Genomic DNA, 18,202 nt, shown 5'->3' with positions numbered 1-18,202 from the left:
ATACTTTTCGCACTAGGATAGAAAGAAAAGTACTTATTATTAAGAGACGCTTCAGTAGCTCTACTTACTATGCTTTTACTAGGCGTTTGTACTGTATTTGTGATTTTGTGTAAGTTTTTTTTCCCTACTGTGTTTGTATTGTTCATGTGGCGTCCTCTAATAATAAATACTTTCTTTCTTTCTTCTATTTGTCCAATTGTCATTCGAATAATGCTACGTTAAAAAGGGTACTCAGAAATCACGTGTCAAACAACACGAGTGTAGAACGCCAGGATACAAAAGATCACTATATCGTAAAATTCATAGCAACTTATTATCCCAGTGATAAACCACGTATCTCTCTTTACTTTGTGCAACTATCTCTTCTATATCTAGTGCTACAAAGCGCACGTACCGTTAAGTATGTACTGTCACGAGCATTAATATGTATACACTTTGGGTGTGCGTCAAGCTAGCGGCCTCAAAATAAAAATGGGCACGAAAAAATAATTTGACCATACCAAAAAATAGTACTCTTATTGAAAAAAATAGTACCTGTTGTAAAAAAATTAGTACCATCACGGTTCTGGATTTATAGCCATGTTTTATTGCACTTGCTAGCTTGACGGTGAGCGAAATTTGGCGAGAGTTAACGACAAGGTCTTTCGCTATGATTTAAACACCAAAAAATAGTACCGAAATAGTACTCACCCCCTGCAAAATACCGAAATGAGTACTTCAACGGTTCCAAAGTTATAAAGGCAGTTCTTTGATCCCGCTAGCTTGACGTTTTGAAAATACCTATTATCTGGGGAACGCTTGCATACTTCAGTATGTAACTAATGTCAATAAACTCGTATGAAATAGTACTTCCTACCATCAAAATTTTGATCCGATTCTCTTTGTAGAAATATGTTAAAAAAGCATCATAACCTATGCCATACATTTGTTGTTGATACAGTCACGTAGACAATTATATAACCTCACAATTTATTCGTAAGTATTGCCATCGCCAGTATTGCCATTTTGGAGGTCTACCCTACCATTTCTTTGTACTTCAGAGTGTTGCTATTACAAAAAATTGCTATTGCATACACCCATATGCAATAATTTTAATAAAAAATGGCTGCATGGGTCTAGTTCTTATTGAAAACAATCTGTGATTTTAATACATCATAATACATTTTTAATCTGCTGTTTTATTTTATAATTTATACCTTCATGTTCAATTTGTTACGGATCGAAGTGTTTGTTAATAAACAATTTGCAGTATTTGTAGAATAACTCAAAGAGTTTCAACAATGATATTACTTTCATCTGACAACCCTGGCACTTCACCAATTTATACCCAAAAATGGGGAAAAAATACTAAAATCTGACAACATTCTTCTTGAGCATGTGTAATAATTTTGTTCGAGACTGTACCTGTCTTGATAAATGTATGACATAGGTTATAATGACTTTTTGACACATTTCTACAAAGAGAATCAAGTCCAAATTATAATGGTAGGGAGTACTATTTCATACGAGTTTATTGACATTAGTTACAAACTGAAGTATGCAAGCGTTCCCTAGATAATAGGTATTTTCAAAACGTCAAGCTAGCGGGATCAAAGAACTGCCTTTATAACTTTGGAACCCTTGAAGTACTCATTTCGGTATTTTGCAGGGGGTGAGTACTATTTCGGTACTATTTTTTGGCGTTTAAATCATAGCGAAAGACCTTGTCGTTAACTCTCGCCAAATTTCGCTCACCGTCAAGCTAGCAAGTGCAATAAAACATGGCTATAAATCCAGAACCGTGATGGTACTAATTTTTTTACAACAGGTACTATTTTTTTCAATAAGAGTACTATTTTTTGGTATGGTCAAATTATTTTTTCGTGCCCATTTTTTTTTTGAGGCCGCTAGCTTGACGCACACCAAATCAGTTACTTTTTACTAAATGTCTGAACACGAAATTACCATGGAATTTGTATGAAAAGGCAACCTGTGACGTCATAGAAAAACGTGACAAAATATCGCACTTAAAATTCATATTTAAATTAAATAGAAAAAAGAAAACATTTTTTGTCACCTTTATAATTTATCTTTGACCTAGGAAACTACCCAATTAGTTCGAATTAGACGCTAGATTCGAAAAACATCTAAATGTATGCTTAAACACACCCTAGACTAGACATTCGGATCCACCGCCTTACTGCGTAAGTGTGAGCGAGACAGACAGTCTGCGCGCGTTCCCTTACTCCGTAACGGTTTACGGCCATTTACAAGTGAGACCTAGTGGGGAGCGTTGTGGAAATATAGGTCGGTACCGGCACGAAATGGTGTGGTTCGCCCACATGCCAGCTGCTTTCACGACATTACGAGCCTTGTAAGTGTCCGTCGCATGTAAAGTCTCCATATACGTCATAAATTCGCAGCCGTAATCCATATCGGGATGTGCAAGCGGTCAGAAGGCAAGATGGATGCAACTCTCCGCCCCCACCAGTGGCTGAGCTAGGTTTACCTCACCCCCTCTCGGTCTTAATTTAGTCTTCAATCGTATCGGCGTCAGACGTCACATACAGATGCGCTTGTATCCGTTAAAAAGGAGGTGTTTTGTATAAAGTGTTCGGGGTGTGGTATAGCTCTATGCGCCAATTATGTTAGGGCTCTTCAACGTCCGAGTGTTAGCCATAGGAGCGTGGAAAACTGATAAACAATTTCATCTTGAAGAATCGCCCAAGAAAGGTAAGCGTGTTCTGTCTTCAGCCATATTTTGTCTTTGAACAGATGTTGATGTGTATACATAGGCGTAATGCAAATTCATTACAAAAAAAAAAAACAAACGTATAATAATATATTATCAGTTCTTTTATTAATTTTTGTCATCTATTTTACACAACAAAATGTATTTACTTCACTTGTACTTACTACCAATTAACACACAAAACTTATAGAAAGTGTTTGCCATGTCATTATTTTTATGTTTTATATAAGTAATGTGAAGTGTAACTACAACTAACTACAACAATTTTAGAACTATTTACGGACTGGGAGAAAAACGAATATTCTTACATTTTACAAAGTTTCGTTATTTTTGGGTAGAGATAAGACGCCTAAAATAATTAAGTACTTACATAATAATTATCTGATATGTAGCTATCTATTGATATAGTAATAAATAAACTTTGCTTTGGTTAAACAGAATTTTAAAATTCTAGTATCTAATATAATACTTATTTCGTAAACAACGGTGTGGATGATGGCTGTCAAAATACTCTGGTTGGTTCTCTTACGATCAGCAGCGGATCCAACTTTTATGTCACGGGGGGTGTAGATACCCTTGGTATATCGGGGTTTTTGCCTATTGACACTGTATATCTTTTTGTATTTGACTTGTAACGATATGTTATTAATAAAGTTCTGTATTCTGGAGGGGGGGATCAACAGGTCGCAGACAACATATCTCCATAGAGAGTTAGATAAAATTGAAGTGGCTTCACATGACCCAACCTGCCGCCCAGGGGAAGGTAATGAATCCCCCCCGCTCCAGCTCCGCTCATGCTTACGTAATCTACATATTACAGAAAATGAAGCGTGTAAATGTAAATTACCTGCGAATGGACTTCAAGTCTAAACTGCGAAAAAATTCATCTGAGATCCACACCGTCATTTTTATTACGAACAAACTGTATAATAAATATATCACTTGAGAATAACTCGAGGTATCGTTAGCACCCTCCATAAGGTCGGTTACAGTTCTTAGCGCCGCAAGTCAATTGCCCCGTGCCTCTGCCCGCTGGATACGGCGTGTGACCTATGATATTGCCCCTGAAATTGGAAAAGACAACCATTTTAATGGGAAATCCGTGATACCAATGTATTCAAGACGTTATGAGTTTGAATTCATGTTTGGATCATTGACCCATTGGTTGGTACGCCAATGCCTGCTCCTCATTCTACGTGTGTAGAAATAAGTAACTGGCAAATGTGCAAAAGAGTCCCACTACCTTGCCTACTCAAGAGATAAACGCTCGGAAGCGTTTCTATTTCTACAATCGCTATATACCTACATGGCGTTAGTCAGATCGTAACGGAAACGAGGGTTGATTCAGGCCATGATTCTGAGTTGATAAAGTTGCAAAAGTATGGAATGGAGAATAATTTGAAAAAACACTATAATTTTCATGAAATTTACGACGGAAAATTCAACTTGATATCAACTATATAAGTATATAGAATCATGGTCTGAATCATCCCCCTCAGTATTCGTTACGATGTCACTAACACCCTATCTACTTGTATAGCTACTTCTATGTGCTTGTACGGGGTGTAAGTGACGTCGTGACGAAAACTTTGAGGGATGATTCAGGGCATAATTCTGAGTTATATCAAGTTGAATTTTCCGTCGCAAAAGTATGGAACAAAATATAATTAAAAAAAAACACTAAAATTTTCATGAATTTTACGTCGGAAAATTCCACTTGATATTTATTAATTTAGAATCATGGTCTGAGTCATCCCCCTCAGTATTCGTTACGATGTCACTAACAACCCGCTAACAACCCTGAATAACCCGCTAGAATAATCTAGGTACTTCGCTGTATTCTATTTAACATAGCATGATTGACGTGATATATGATTATTTACTCTTCGTACTAAGCTGTATCTGTATACTTTTCGCACTAGGATAGAAAGAAAAGTACTTATTATTAAGAGACGCTTCAGTAGCTCTACTTACTATGCTTTTACTAGGCGTTTGTACTGTATTTGTGATTTTGTGTAAGTTTTTTTTCCCTACTGTGTTTGTATTGTTCATGTGGCGTCCTCTAATAATAAATACTTTCTTTCTTTCTTCTATTTGTCCAATTGTCATTCGAATAATGCTACGTTAAAAAGGGTACTCAGAAATCACGTGTCAAACAACACGAGTGTAGAACGCCAGGATACAAAAGATCACTATATCGTAAAATTCATAGCAACTTATTATCCCAGTGATAAACCACGTATCTCTCTTTACTTTGTGCAACTATCTCTTCTATATCTAGTGCTACAAAGCGCACGTACCGTTAAGTATGTACTGTCACGAGCATTAATATGTATACACTTTGGTACCATGTCACATTAACTTTTTTGACAAATTGAACTGTAAGTCTCACTAAATGTCAAACATGTTAGTGCGACAGAGTCCTAAAGTGGGTACATTATATTGCTCATGACTGTAGTTCACACATATGTCTATTAACAATGCGACATCATCGTTAACCAAATACATCTATTTACCACTTCATACACATAACTGTTTATGACAACAAGGTATTGTATTTATCACCGTTACTTGCATAGGCAGGCACAGAAAGAAAATAAGGAAGTATTATTTCTTCTTTTTGTTTGGTCGCTTCTGTAAAATACCCGACCTGTCAAATCTTCAGGTCAGGTAAGCGGACCCTGTATAAAACGGAATAATGCTAGGGAGAATGAGTCTTGCGATGAATGTACCTTTGACTACCACATTGAGATACCTAAATAGTCGTGGGCTTATACCTATTATGTTGTTATATTTTTTCTTTAGGAAAATTCGACATGTTGTTGTATCTAGTTACCTAGTGCCTACGTTTAGAGATCAAATCGTGCATACAAAATCTCTCGTCTGGGTAGCTTATTCCACTTTCCCGGCTCCGTAAAATATTTTTATTAGTGATGTTATTATAGGTAAATCACCGCTGTTACACTCATGCCTATTAGATGTTGTTTTGTTTATACCCAAGTAGTAACTATGTATAAACTGCCTATTCTTGGAAACGTGTAATTATTACGTTTAAATTGACTACAGATCTCGAAATAGACGGAAATCATTTGACGATTAACAATAATAACGAATGCGGAAAACATTAAGATACAAGTTTAAGCATTGTGATTTTGGTAGATGTGTTTGTAATATTTCCTCTCACATCATTATTCAGTAATTAATCCAATTATTTTATTTTATTTATTTATTTCAAAAATTTAGTACACACAGTGATTATGCTAACTAGCATCGGTAAACCATGGTTTGTGTCGATGCTAGGTATCTACGATGTCCGTCTTACATTATACATAGATAAGTAGGTAACAAAAACTTGTGGGTAAGCAATAGGTAAACAAACATTTTATGCAGTTTGTGTCTCGGCTACGTATCGCAGAGCGCAAGCAAGTGATATGATAACTACATAGTTACAATTGTACCTATAAACAATCTTATGCATACAATAGGTATGGTAATTCATAAATCAGCGTAGGTGCGTAATGAGAGACGTTCCAGTTACGTTCCTCAAAAACAATATAGATGGCGCTGTACAGATTTTTCTCCGTTTAACCTTCTAATTTCATGGATATACGGGTATAAATTATGACGCTTTTTATTACACCCAGGCACAATTACATCTTTCACCCATTATTATTCTGATCACAATAAACAGAAGCAATATATGTAGCAACATAATGTGATCCAAATATCAAGCAACAGTTATTTTTATATATGCTTTATTGTATTTTAGAATAATTATGTATCCGATTAATGTGAAAATAGGTAATTTTTTATCACGTTAAAGCTGTACAACGCCATCTGTATTGTTTTTGGTGAACGTAGCCTGGAAAGTCCCTTATAGTATTCGAAATAAAATATCATCATGATTTAGACACATACGTCTCCCTACAAACGATTAAAGCAATGTCAGAAAGACTAATTTTTTTCATAAAATAAATTATTAATTTATACATTCAAAATTTTAATTACGTATCGAGATAGACAGGGCCAGGCGACAAAAGACAAACCTTGGCTGTTACGTTTAGTATTTGTGCATAAAACAAAGTAATCGATTTTACCGATAAAGGCTACTTTCCTCACTTTTTTTCTTTGCGAATATTATGTAAATGTGTGTGCAATAAAGTGTTCATACATTAATTCTTTAAGTACTTACGCAGGTCCATAGTTACAGACGACGAGGTACTTGATCCAATTGCTCTGCTGGAACTCAGACACCCCGCAGCCGATGTATGTAGAGTTAGACCACACCATCTGCAACCAAGTAGAGTTATAAACCCTCCTCAAAAACCCCGATGTACCCACTTTGGGAACGTACGCGGCAGTAAGAAGGCGCAAATTTTACGTAAAAATTATGTAAATAATAACATTTAGGCAGATAAAATCTGAGTACTAGAAATAACAATTTGAAAAAGAAAAGCAACCAGTGGCGGCCACTGAGTGGCGTTACTGTTAAGACCTGTACGAAGCCACTGACAATGCCGTAAGCGTGGCCAATTATTGGTCAGCAAAAAATTTGTTTCGATCGCCATCGACTCGCAAAGAAGAAGAACGAGAACATTGCCACTTTGGGAATATTTCCCGGAATGGCACATCATTGGTACAGACAAATACAATTTTAAAACTACCAATCTAATAAAAATCTAATTAAAGAAAGCCTTCGGAATTCGAAACCAATAGGTAGGTACTAATGTCGGTCAAAACATTTTATGGAAAATAAGTCAGATTAGGTTATAAAAATTGTTTGTTTTCCATAAAAATATCATAAAATTATATTAAAAACAAACAACATGAATTATATTTGCATAATCGTGTTCTGTTATGAATTTATATTAAATATTAATAATGGTATAATTAATTAAATTATGTGGTATTGCTAACACCATTTTTATGTCTATTTAGTGTAAAAACTAATTTTGTTTGTTAAATTTTATTTTATTGAGGAGAAATTAACATAGGTAATTAAGTACATATTTTATTGCATTCGAAGATAATTATTATACTGTACTGTGCGGTGAGAAAAGTGGAACATTATATTCTACTAGGTTTCCGTCCGCGACTTCGTCTACGTGATTATATCTTTGACTTTGAGTCCGCCTCAGGTACGTACTCTAAAAAGGTACATCGTTGGAAAGTACCCTGTGTCCGTCTCTGTATTTCCATCTATCTTTATGCCAATTTTCATTCAACTTTGCCCAGCGGTTTGAACAACAAAAAATAACTTAACTTTTCCTTTAAATTTTAAGTTAAGGGCTATGAATGTTATTTTTATTCTTAAATTGACATAAACTAGTTTCTGTTTTTGTTTATTGACATTTGAATATTATTGTGTTGGGAGATATGCCTGTAATGATAATATTTTGGTCTGTGGAAGATGAAATCAATAAATAGATAAAATACAGTGTGTTAGTGACACCGTAACGGATACTGAGGGGGATGATTCGCACCTTGATTCTGAGTTGATATCCTATCGGAAAATTCATGAAAATTTTAGTTTTTTTTTAATTATTTTCAGATCTAAACTTTCACGACGGAAAATTCCACTTGATATCAACTCCGAATCATCCCTCAAAGTTTTCGTTACGATGTTACTAACACTCTGTATAAAATAAATTCGAAAATACATATTACAAATGCCAGTGCAATGATTTTGTATGAATTTAAGAGCATAGTGATGTCCGTATTCCCTTATTAGATTACCAAGAGCTTACCTGAGTATAGTGTCCAATAGGCATAGGAGTCCTGAAGTCACTGGTCTTCAGATCATTGTAGGTCCACTGGTGGTGCTCCTCGAACCAATTGACCATGCTGGGGTTCGGATTGAACACGTAGCCCTTGCCGGTCGTCGAGAACAAGTACAGATTCTCACCCGTCTTGAACCTACCCGAAGCTGCAACGATATGTCACGTCACACACATAAACTTACACCAGGGGGGTTAAAATGGCCACATTGAAGCAATTCATCTAAGAAAGCAATATTGCAATTTGACATTTGCGCATATAAAAGTAAGTGCGCAATGCAAACAAATGTCAAATAGCAATATTGCTTTCTTAGATGAATTGTTTCGATGTGGCCATTTTAACCCCCCAGTTCGAAGCAATTCATCTAAAAAACAATATTGCTAATTGGCATTTGCGAATATAAAAATAAATACGCAATGCCAACAAATGTCAATATTGCAATATTGCTTTTTTAGATGAATTCGGGGTTTGGTTGCGATGGGAACTGATATTAGGCAGCCAAATTACTAAATTGTATAACAGTTTTTTTTAAGAGCGTCTAGGGCTCTGTGCTGTGGTTTTTCTTGCAGCTTCTTATCCCCGGCTATATAGGTTGTGCGAAGCTGCAGAAGTTAGGTGGATAAGACGTTCGTTATACAAAAAATGACGATTTAAAGTGTAACTATGTTACCTACTGAATAAAGATATTTTTGAATTTGAATTTCCAGTCATCATTTTTACCGCAATCGGGACTCTGTAATCTCTTATTGGGGTGTTACTCACGCCCGCAATCCGTAATGGGTTGGACAGAGTCGCAAGTAGTCGGATAACTAGCAGCTAAGTACTTTTGTTATGAGTACCAAGATGGCGCTATGAATCGTGGTATAGAAAAGGAAAACCCTGATGAAAATCCATCAAGAACGAATAAACACGCGTGGTTGGTAACTTTGTTTTGTGATAAGATAAGATTTACGAAATGAGAAATACACTTTTACACTTAAGTACGGTCACGAGTACTAATATGTATAGGTACCTACACTTTGAAACCATGTCACATTAACGTTTTTTACAAATTAAATAGTAAGTATCATTAAATGTCAAATATGATAGTGCGACAGGGTTCTAAAGTGGGTACATGACTGTACTTATAATATGACATTATTTCGAACTTGACATTATGTTGTAATAATGTAATTGCAATTTTTTTCGGGTTCGAATGCCGGCTCGGGTTCTAAACCACTGAGTTCGATTTTATGAGTTTGAATTCATGTTTGGATCATAAATAATTGATATCACGTGTTTCCAGGGTTTTTACTCCGTTAATGGCTGTAGACTAACCCTCTATTACATAGGACTTAAAGCAGCTATCGAGGAGCTCCTCCGAGCTCCTGTCACGTACATGGTATAAGAAAACCAGGTATGCTCAAAACTGTAACTAGCATTTCAAGGTTAGCAAAGAAGTTTTAATGACTTTTATATATGTTGCAAATAATAGTAATTAAATACATTAGTAATTCACTTAATTTTCAATAATAAAATTTACGTCCTTGGAATGTTGGAGATGCCAATTGAATGATAACACTTATGTCATCAATGGGCTAGCAATGGCTCGCAATGGCGGCTTGTCATAGGATTGAGCATACCTGGTCTTCTTATACTATGGTCACGTATAAACCAGTGGGAGATACGCGACAGGCGTTTTGCAGTATACTCATAAGGTATAGTAATATACCTCCCATACCACCAACTGTTGCTTGCATATTTCCTTTTTCCTGTCATTTGTGCGGAACCATGACGCACAAAATACCCTACTTTTCCCGCGGTTTTCCAGAAACTCACACAATGCAGGAATTACGAATTACTTAATTAAAACACATAACAACGGGTTCTTACCGCGTTTAAATCCACTCCAATCTCATCAGTCATCCCGTGATCATGGCACTTGCAACAGTGTCGAAATATCGGGAGTCTCATATCCCCATTTAAACGTGGTAAGAACCCGTTATTATGTGTTTTAATTATGATAATAACCGCGTAAACTTAAGGTGATCCGTTTTCCATACAAAAGTTGATGCAGTGCTACAGGAAAACGGATAGAGGAATATTGTTATAAAACCGATAAATATTAATATTTTGGTGTATTATTTTCGCAAACTAACAAAAATTTAGGGTCCGAATACGAGAAGTATCATATTTCAGACCCTCAATTTTGATCAATTCTACATTTGTAGTGGTGCAGATTACAGTGTATTTGCTGACCGTGTAGAGGTGTCAATGTTAGTTTGTGTGCGTGATAGTTTTTTTTTTTCTCTAAAGGCTTTGACTACTTGACAAGTTTAATAGAATGTTAGTGACAATTTATAAAGAGATTTTGTATGAAGAGAATAAATATAAATAAAAAACTAAAAATACTACAATCTGAGAAAAGGAATATTGGAAAAATATTTTTGTTTTAACGCATATTATTTAAACATTTTTAAATAATGGGTAAGTACCGTGTTTTAAAAGAGGACATATATTATAATAAAAAATCAATACATAAAATGAAATGGCTGTATGGGCATAGTTCCCTTTGCCTTACCCTTCGGGGAAAACCAAATCAAAAAAAAGTTGTTGCATTTGCCGGCCTAAATAGTAGTCATTTTTAATTAATTGTTTTTCCATCCAACATACAGATTTATTTATATTCTCTTTGCCGCGGACTTTTTGGTGGAAACGGGAACGGGAAGGTTGATTTCTTCGTTGAATAATCTAAATAATCAATACGAAGTGGTGTTTTGTGGTTAATGATCACATTAAGTTAGTCGGAAAACATTCCCGATAGTATTATTAAATCGGAATACTCAATAAACAAAGTGTACCTATCTATTTTCGCTTTGCGCCAAAAAGCCGCTTACTTCGTTTGGGGTTCGGAGTAGGAGTCTGTTCCGAGGGTGGGGGCTTAGGTTTCATCATTTCATTAATCATCATCAAGAAAAAAACAAGACATGGCTGTATAGGCATAGTTCCCTTTGCCTTGCCCTTTGGGAAAAAAATAAGATAAATTTTGAAATTCTTATGTATAATAAACAAACATCACAGACATCATGACAGATCTAAAACTAACGAAAATCTTTTTTCTTTTTTCTATTTGACTTATTTATGAATTTTAATCAAGAAAACGTGATAATAAGTTCGACAGCAACCAGTTCAGGTCCCTGAAACAGCCCATTTCAGGCCGCGTATATATGGAAATACTACTTCAATACGTCCCAGCCTCGTCTTTTTTTAACGTCCTCGTTAAAAAAAGACGTCCTAACCCGAACTAACTAACCTAACAATAAACACCACGCGTAAATATAAGTCCAGAAATGCGCTGCAAGTCGTCTGGACTGGGCGCGAAAACAACATAGAATTCGATTAGCTGCTAAGTGTCCCGCATGCTATCACCAGCTGTCACTGACATACGTATGAAGTCCCGCGGATTTTATTGGAACTAAATGACAAGTCATAATAATTATAATGCGGATACTGCGACATCAGCGCCGTGCTTGCGGGACGTCCTGAAGCGCTATTACATCTTTCAAACGCGATGCGACAAAGTTTGAACCGACGCAATTTAGGAAAAATCTACCTTATTATTACTGTACTGTGATCGTTATTTGTAAAATCATACAATATATATACACAATTCTTTATACACAATATAATTATTATGACATATTGTGGACTTTTCGGTAGACCTACAAAAAAGGAACAATTCAACCATACGTTGTTTTGTTATATCTCAATGGGCTCAGGCAGCGTTTTCGCCGAAAGCTCCAAGTCGGCTATATTTGTAACGATAATTATGTTTGACATTCATCATCATTTTTGACCCATTTTATACAAAAAAAAATATACTTGTATAAATTATATATCCTAAAGCACGCCCATGAATCACTCTACTCATTGGTGAAAACTGTATGAAAATCCGTTCAGTAGTTTTTTAGTTAGCCGCATGTTCACTGATGCGATTAATGCCTGTTAGAATTTTACAAAATAAAAAATACGGAAATTACGGAAGGTACTTTAGTGCAAAGTACATTATTGTATAATTATAATATTATTGGTAAAAGTGATACTTTTTGAAAATTCCGTAACAATTAGACGGGTTCGCCAAATTCAATTGTAAAAAAAAATACAAAAAGTAAAAACAATTAAAACATGCACTTGGGTTTGAACCGTGAAACTTAAGAATGGCGGCGACTGCTTAACCAAATGCGCCATTTAGAAGTTAGAAGTAAAATTCAAATTATGCATCTCTTTTAATAGCTAACCTAGTTCGCATGTGTGTGTGACAGCTTCGTGTTTGTATACAAATTGAAATGACACCAAGTTTTGATGCAATGTTTTAATATGATATCTGCAGTAAATACTTCAAAATTGTAGCTTAACTTAAAGATAATGTATGTAAGATTTCGCCACCTAACATTTCACTGGGTCAGAACTCAACACTAAACGAATAAATGGAAAAAAATACGAAAACTGCAGAAGTAACGCCATCTGCTGACGCAGCGTTACCTAGCTGACTGAAACGCATCACCTTAAAACAACGAATTACTTACTTTGTTGAAAATTGACAAAAAGTTTTGACTACATAGTATAGCATCACGCCTGAATCCCCGAAGGGGTAGGCAGAGGTGTACAGTAATGCACCCACTCGTGGAAAACTTTGTCAACTTTGTTTTGTTTAAATACAAGTCAGAAAATTACAGTCGATTCGAATTAGAGTCGATATTGAATCGCTTAAAAGTTATCGCAGCAAATGTCTTTTTTCATTAAACTATTGTCACGACTAGGCGACTCTTCGTAGGTAGGTATACATAAGCTAGCTATTGTTGAATATTAAACGACCACTGTGGTCCAGTGGTAGAGAGTTGAGGCTCACGAATCGGAGATCGAGTCCAGGTGGAGACGTCTTATAAAAAAAAAACACTTAACGACACTGTCCCTGCTTTAGTCCGGACATTGCAGGCTGAAATAACTAGACTGTCCGAAAAATAAGATGAATACTTACCGTAGTAAGTAACATAATACTCGTAGTTACGTGAGCTAGGGGCCTATGGCGGCTATTGGCGGCTCAATAAAATAGTTCTACAACCAGGATTGGTGCGGTGGATAAACGAACTCACAACTCACACAATAGAAGAAGCTAAATACTTACGGATTGTTTTGTCTGGGTTATGTTCAAACTTGTTGCGTGAAGCCCACCTGGCTGCCTTTGTTGCTAATTCTTTATCCCACACCTGGATAGAAACAGTTAATTATAGGTCATCATCATCGTAAATTTAAGAGCCACGCTCTTGTCGGTGTAGCATTTTCCATGCTACTTTTTTAGGGAAAAATAGCATGGAGAAAATAAAAAAAAGTAGCATGGAGAATGCTACACCGACAAGAGCGTCGCTCTTAAATTAATGATGAATTGTTTTTCATGATGAACACATCCCTGAAAGTCACCCGGCGTACTAATGGCGGCGCCCGCGCATAGGCGAGTCTATTATGAGCTTGTAAAAAAGACAGACTTTTCTACAAGCTCATACAGTTAGATAGGTTAGGTACGTAACTCGAAGGTAAAATAATTTAGGTATAGATTTTTTTTTGACGTGACTTATTGTAGATTTGCGGCAGATGGCATTAACTACTTGGCCGGACAAATGTGGAGCGCTGAAGGCTCTCACCCGGTACAAGGTTTTTAGGTACCTATAGAACTTCAACTTCATGGTTGTATGGCAACCGGTAGGTATAGAATCTTTATAAGTTTTAGCTACGTCAAGCGATGTTGTGGGACATTACTATTGCCTAGTAAACACTGTTTTACTACCTACTTAATTATAGTGTAAAAAAAGATATTCCGTGATTTTACTTTGCCTTTGTGAACTCAGTGAAAAAGCAAGTTAAATAAACAAGTTTGTTATTGGTCAAGACATTATAAAGGCCTTAAAACAAATTAAAAAACAGTCCATACAATAGGTGATTACTGATCAAAGTATAGCGTACTGATACTCAAGTAGGTAGGACAACACAAGAAATAAGAACTCTTGACGACTGGTTATACCTAAAAGGTAAAAAAGTAGAAGTTTTAAAAAAAAGAAAGGAAATAAAACGAATTTATGCATTTTGCGAATTTCTCGCGGTGCAACCATAAAAATTTAGAACACCGTCGTTTAAAATACCACTGCATAGCATGAAAATCAAGGAGGTTAATATAAAGGATAACAATATAAGGCGAAACTGTAGGTGTATCTATATAAAAATGGAAGGTTTTAGTTTCATAAAAGAGCGGTATTTCGTTGGTAGAAGTAACTATAGAGCTATGGATATAAGACAATCAATATAAAATATAAAAACACCAAACGTAAATAAATATATTATAATATATATGTGTTATATTTATATCAATATATTTTTATATGTCAGCTAATATGTACGAATGAAGAAGAAATAAAATAGTGTAGTTATGCTTCAGAACTTAAGGCCCATACAATTATATATTTTTTATAAGTAGGTATGCTTTTACTTGGTAACTATACCTACATCCTACATACTACTTTTGTCGATTGTATTCGCCATTACACTTCAATTATTTAACAATATTATGTTTTAGTATATATTATGGGGTTGTGTTCAAAGTTAATAAGCTGGTACCTACCTACAAGTACCTAATTTTAAAACAGTAGGTTCCGTTTAGGTAGTTATATTACGTAATTTGATTGCTTTTTAGTTGGTTGGTTGGTTGAGTGTGATAAGAGAGAGATGTAGTGTAAATGACGATATACCTAGTGACTAAGATTGAGAAGGGAATGTTAAGTTGGTTTGGACACGTAGAGCGGAAGAAAGATAATAGGATTACGAACCTTTGTTTCCCATGAACTACTGCTTGGCACTACTAGTCGAGCGAGTCATGGGAGATTTTTCTTTCCCGTGACAAGAATATTAGATAGCTTAGTAGTGGCCCCGATTCCTGCAGACACCTCCTAATTTTATTTTAAGTTATACCCGTCATTTTCGTATCCGCCGAAAAGTTAAGAGACGGATGATTGTCAACAAGTTAATTTTAAAATTAATAAATAACCCGTTCCGTGCTTCGGAAAGCACGTTAAGCCGTTGGTCCCGTTAATAACCACCAATCCGCACTGGGCCCGCGTGGTGGTTTAAGGCCCGATCTCCCTATCCATCCATAGGGAAGGCCCGTGCCCCAGCAGTGGGGACGTTAATGGGCTGGTGATGATGATGATGAATAACCCGTGCGAATAAAATAGGCATCTCGCTGGTATGTAATCCATTTGACGTGCTGTCTACTTAATTCTGTCGGGTAATTGGCCGATGTAAAATTTTTAGACGGTTGTTTTAGATTTCTGCTTAAAATTGACGTGTATTCCATAAATTTTATGCCTGTCGATTACCCGTCCCATTCTTTTTCCAAATTGGAGATGCCCTTAGTAAAAGTTCAGTGCGATCTACTCTGACCGAGCGTGTACAAAACGATTGATGAATGTGGAGGAAGCAAGAGAAGTGTGTCAGGATCGAAGCAAATGAAATTCCATAGTCTCTGCTTACCACGGTGGGGAATAGGCGTTAGTTTATGTATGTATGTTAGTCGGTTGATGTTTTGATTTCAAAAGTAATGCCGATATTACTTTGAATGAATGTCTATTACTTACGCTAAACTCACTTTTATGACAAAAGATCGAAAAATAAACTGCCTCAGGCGGGATTGGAACCTGCAGCTCTAGTCAAATCGGTACGAGCGTAGTATTAACCATAACCTATAGCTACACTTTCAACTCGGAGGACAGCTATTCTGCCCCCAATGTGACCGGGTTTTCAGAACAAAGTTTGGCTTTGCCAGTCAAATTCGAGCGCACGAGAGAAGAGACTGAGGTCGCCGTTGTCGGATACGACAAGGAGAACTATATTATATACAGTATTAACCATGAATAAGTGAGAAAGTAACTGCTGAACTATCTACCCAATCTGATCCCACTGCTGGGAAATGGCATCTTCTTCTCCTTCTACTCACATCACGTCTTTCCCACTGGAGTACCTAAGCAGAAACTATGAAGTTCTGATTTTACACGAACTCTTGTCTATCTTTTCGATAATCCTCCAAGTTCACACCATGTCGACGTCTGTAAGGTTTAAAAAATAATTTCTTTTTTTATCCACTCACCACTGACTTCATTTCTGAGGCCGCGGGCTGGTCCTTCAACTCCCCCTTAGCCACCTGCAGTCGCCGCGAGTTGTGACCGTCGACAAACTGATGAATCTCCTTACATGTTAACTTCAACACTGAAACCAAACCAACATTCACTCAACAAATATATCCACGGGAAATTAATTTACATAGATTATAAATAAAAAAAAAATCAGGTGAATAATTCTGCATAAATTACATTTTTTTATAAAAGAAATGAGGTATTTATCAATAAGGATATTACTAACATTTAGCCTCTATTAAGCCTAAGCAGACCAAAATAATTATAGCGCGAAATAGAGCCATTGTTACAGTGAGCACGATAAACTGGCTCTGTACGAAGCGGAACGTAGACTGAGGCGTGTTTGGATCGCACTGTTTACGTTATATACGAACACCAAGAAGGTAAAAGCAAAAATCGTCGATATCATCGTCATACGACACGCATGTCGATGAATGAGGAATGAGTAACGGACAGAATAGGTACCCAAAAGCTGTCACTATAGGGTTACCACTCACGCCAAATAAATAATAATTTTATGTCACAAATACCCCATTTTTACATTTCGAGAACTTCCAAATGACTCCTTAATGAACTAGTTAATTTAAATCTAATGTAACGACATCAACGGCTAAGTAGCACATAAAATTATTCCTTAACAAACTTCCGTTTTCTTAATATTAATCGCACTATTATAATACTAGGTTCCTATTTATAATAAAAGTTATCAAAATACTAAAGACAAGTAGGTACCTAAGTACCGTTTTCAAGTACAACCTATTGTAATGGCCCAGTTTAGTACTGTACCTATCATAATACCTAAAACAGGAGTCTATTTCGGTACTGATAGAGAATAGATTATACATTCAGGATACTTATTACTTTTCCTAAACAGAGCTCTAACATATTATACGTAGGTAATTAATTAGTAAATACCAACATAAGGATAAATCCCTAAATAAATTGCATTTAAGCGTTTATGTGTGCATCAAACACAGAGTCGATGAAAGAGGGATAAGCGAGAATTAATTATAATCAAGTCAGATTGATTCATACAATATCCCGCACCCGAGCCGCCATTCCCGGCTTAGTGTACCTACAGAAAGCATGTATTGTTTTCCTATCTTTTACTCCCAAATTATTTATTTCTTTATATTCAGTCCTTTCACTTTAAGTTTCTTATACATTTTGTGGTCAGACAGGGTTAATGTGTCGATTAACCGCAGACTAATAAAGAGATAATTTTATAAATAAGTAACGAAAATTCAATCAATCATTTACAATAGATACTTTATTGCGTACGGCAAAGCTTGAAGGGATTTGACAGTAGTCATGCAATCGTGAATCACCATCAGTTATGCACGATAAAGGATATAATTATAATAACATGGAAAAGACGAAGACTTGCATTTTATGATTGACCTAAGTCAAGGGATTGATAGACCAGTTCCAAAACGTACGCCCATTTTGTCTGTACGGTGTAACGCAGGCAAATGTT

The 18,202-nt window shown here is 35.9% G+C and overlaps 1 protein-coding gene across 4 annotated transcripts in view; it reads right to left on the bottom strand.

Moving 5' to 3' along the window:
* Nucleotides 1-17,107, bottom strand: part of LOC126369539 (venom allergen 3-like) — a 139,842-nt gene extending 122,735 nt beyond the window's left edge. For 2 of the 4 annotated variants that reach the window (XR_007566727.1, XM_050014025.1), the window contains exons 1-5: nt 16,952-17,107; nt 16,680-16,798; nt 13,674-13,755; nt 8,479-8,657; nt 6,924-7,021 (exon numbers count right to left, since the gene is read on the bottom strand). Coding sequence is in view for 2 of the 4 variants with exons in the window: in XM_050014025.1 (XP_049869982.1) it covers nt 6,924-7,021; nt 8,479-8,657; nt 13,674-13,755; nt 16,680-16,798; nt 16,952-17,009 (536 nt within the window). In the remaining 2 variants the exon portion in view is untranslated. Of the gene's footprint in view, nt 1-2,814; nt 3,796-6,923; nt 7,022-8,478; nt 8,658-13,673; nt 13,756-16,679; nt 16,799-16,951 lie in introns of those variants that run through there. The other 2 variants (XR_007566726.1, XM_050014024.1) reach the window with 2 other exon arrangements.
* Between the last annotated feature and the right edge of the window lie 1,095 nt (nt 17,108-18,202).

Source organism: Pectinophora gossypiella, chromosome 9 (assembly GCF_024362695.1).
Source record: "Pectinophora gossypiella chromosome 9, ilPecGoss1.1, whole genome shotgun sequence".
NCBI lineage: Eukaryota > Metazoa > Arthropoda > Insecta > Lepidoptera > Gelechiidae > Pectinophora > Pectinophora gossypiella.
This window is presented reverse-complemented; position numbering and strand designations above follow the sequence as displayed.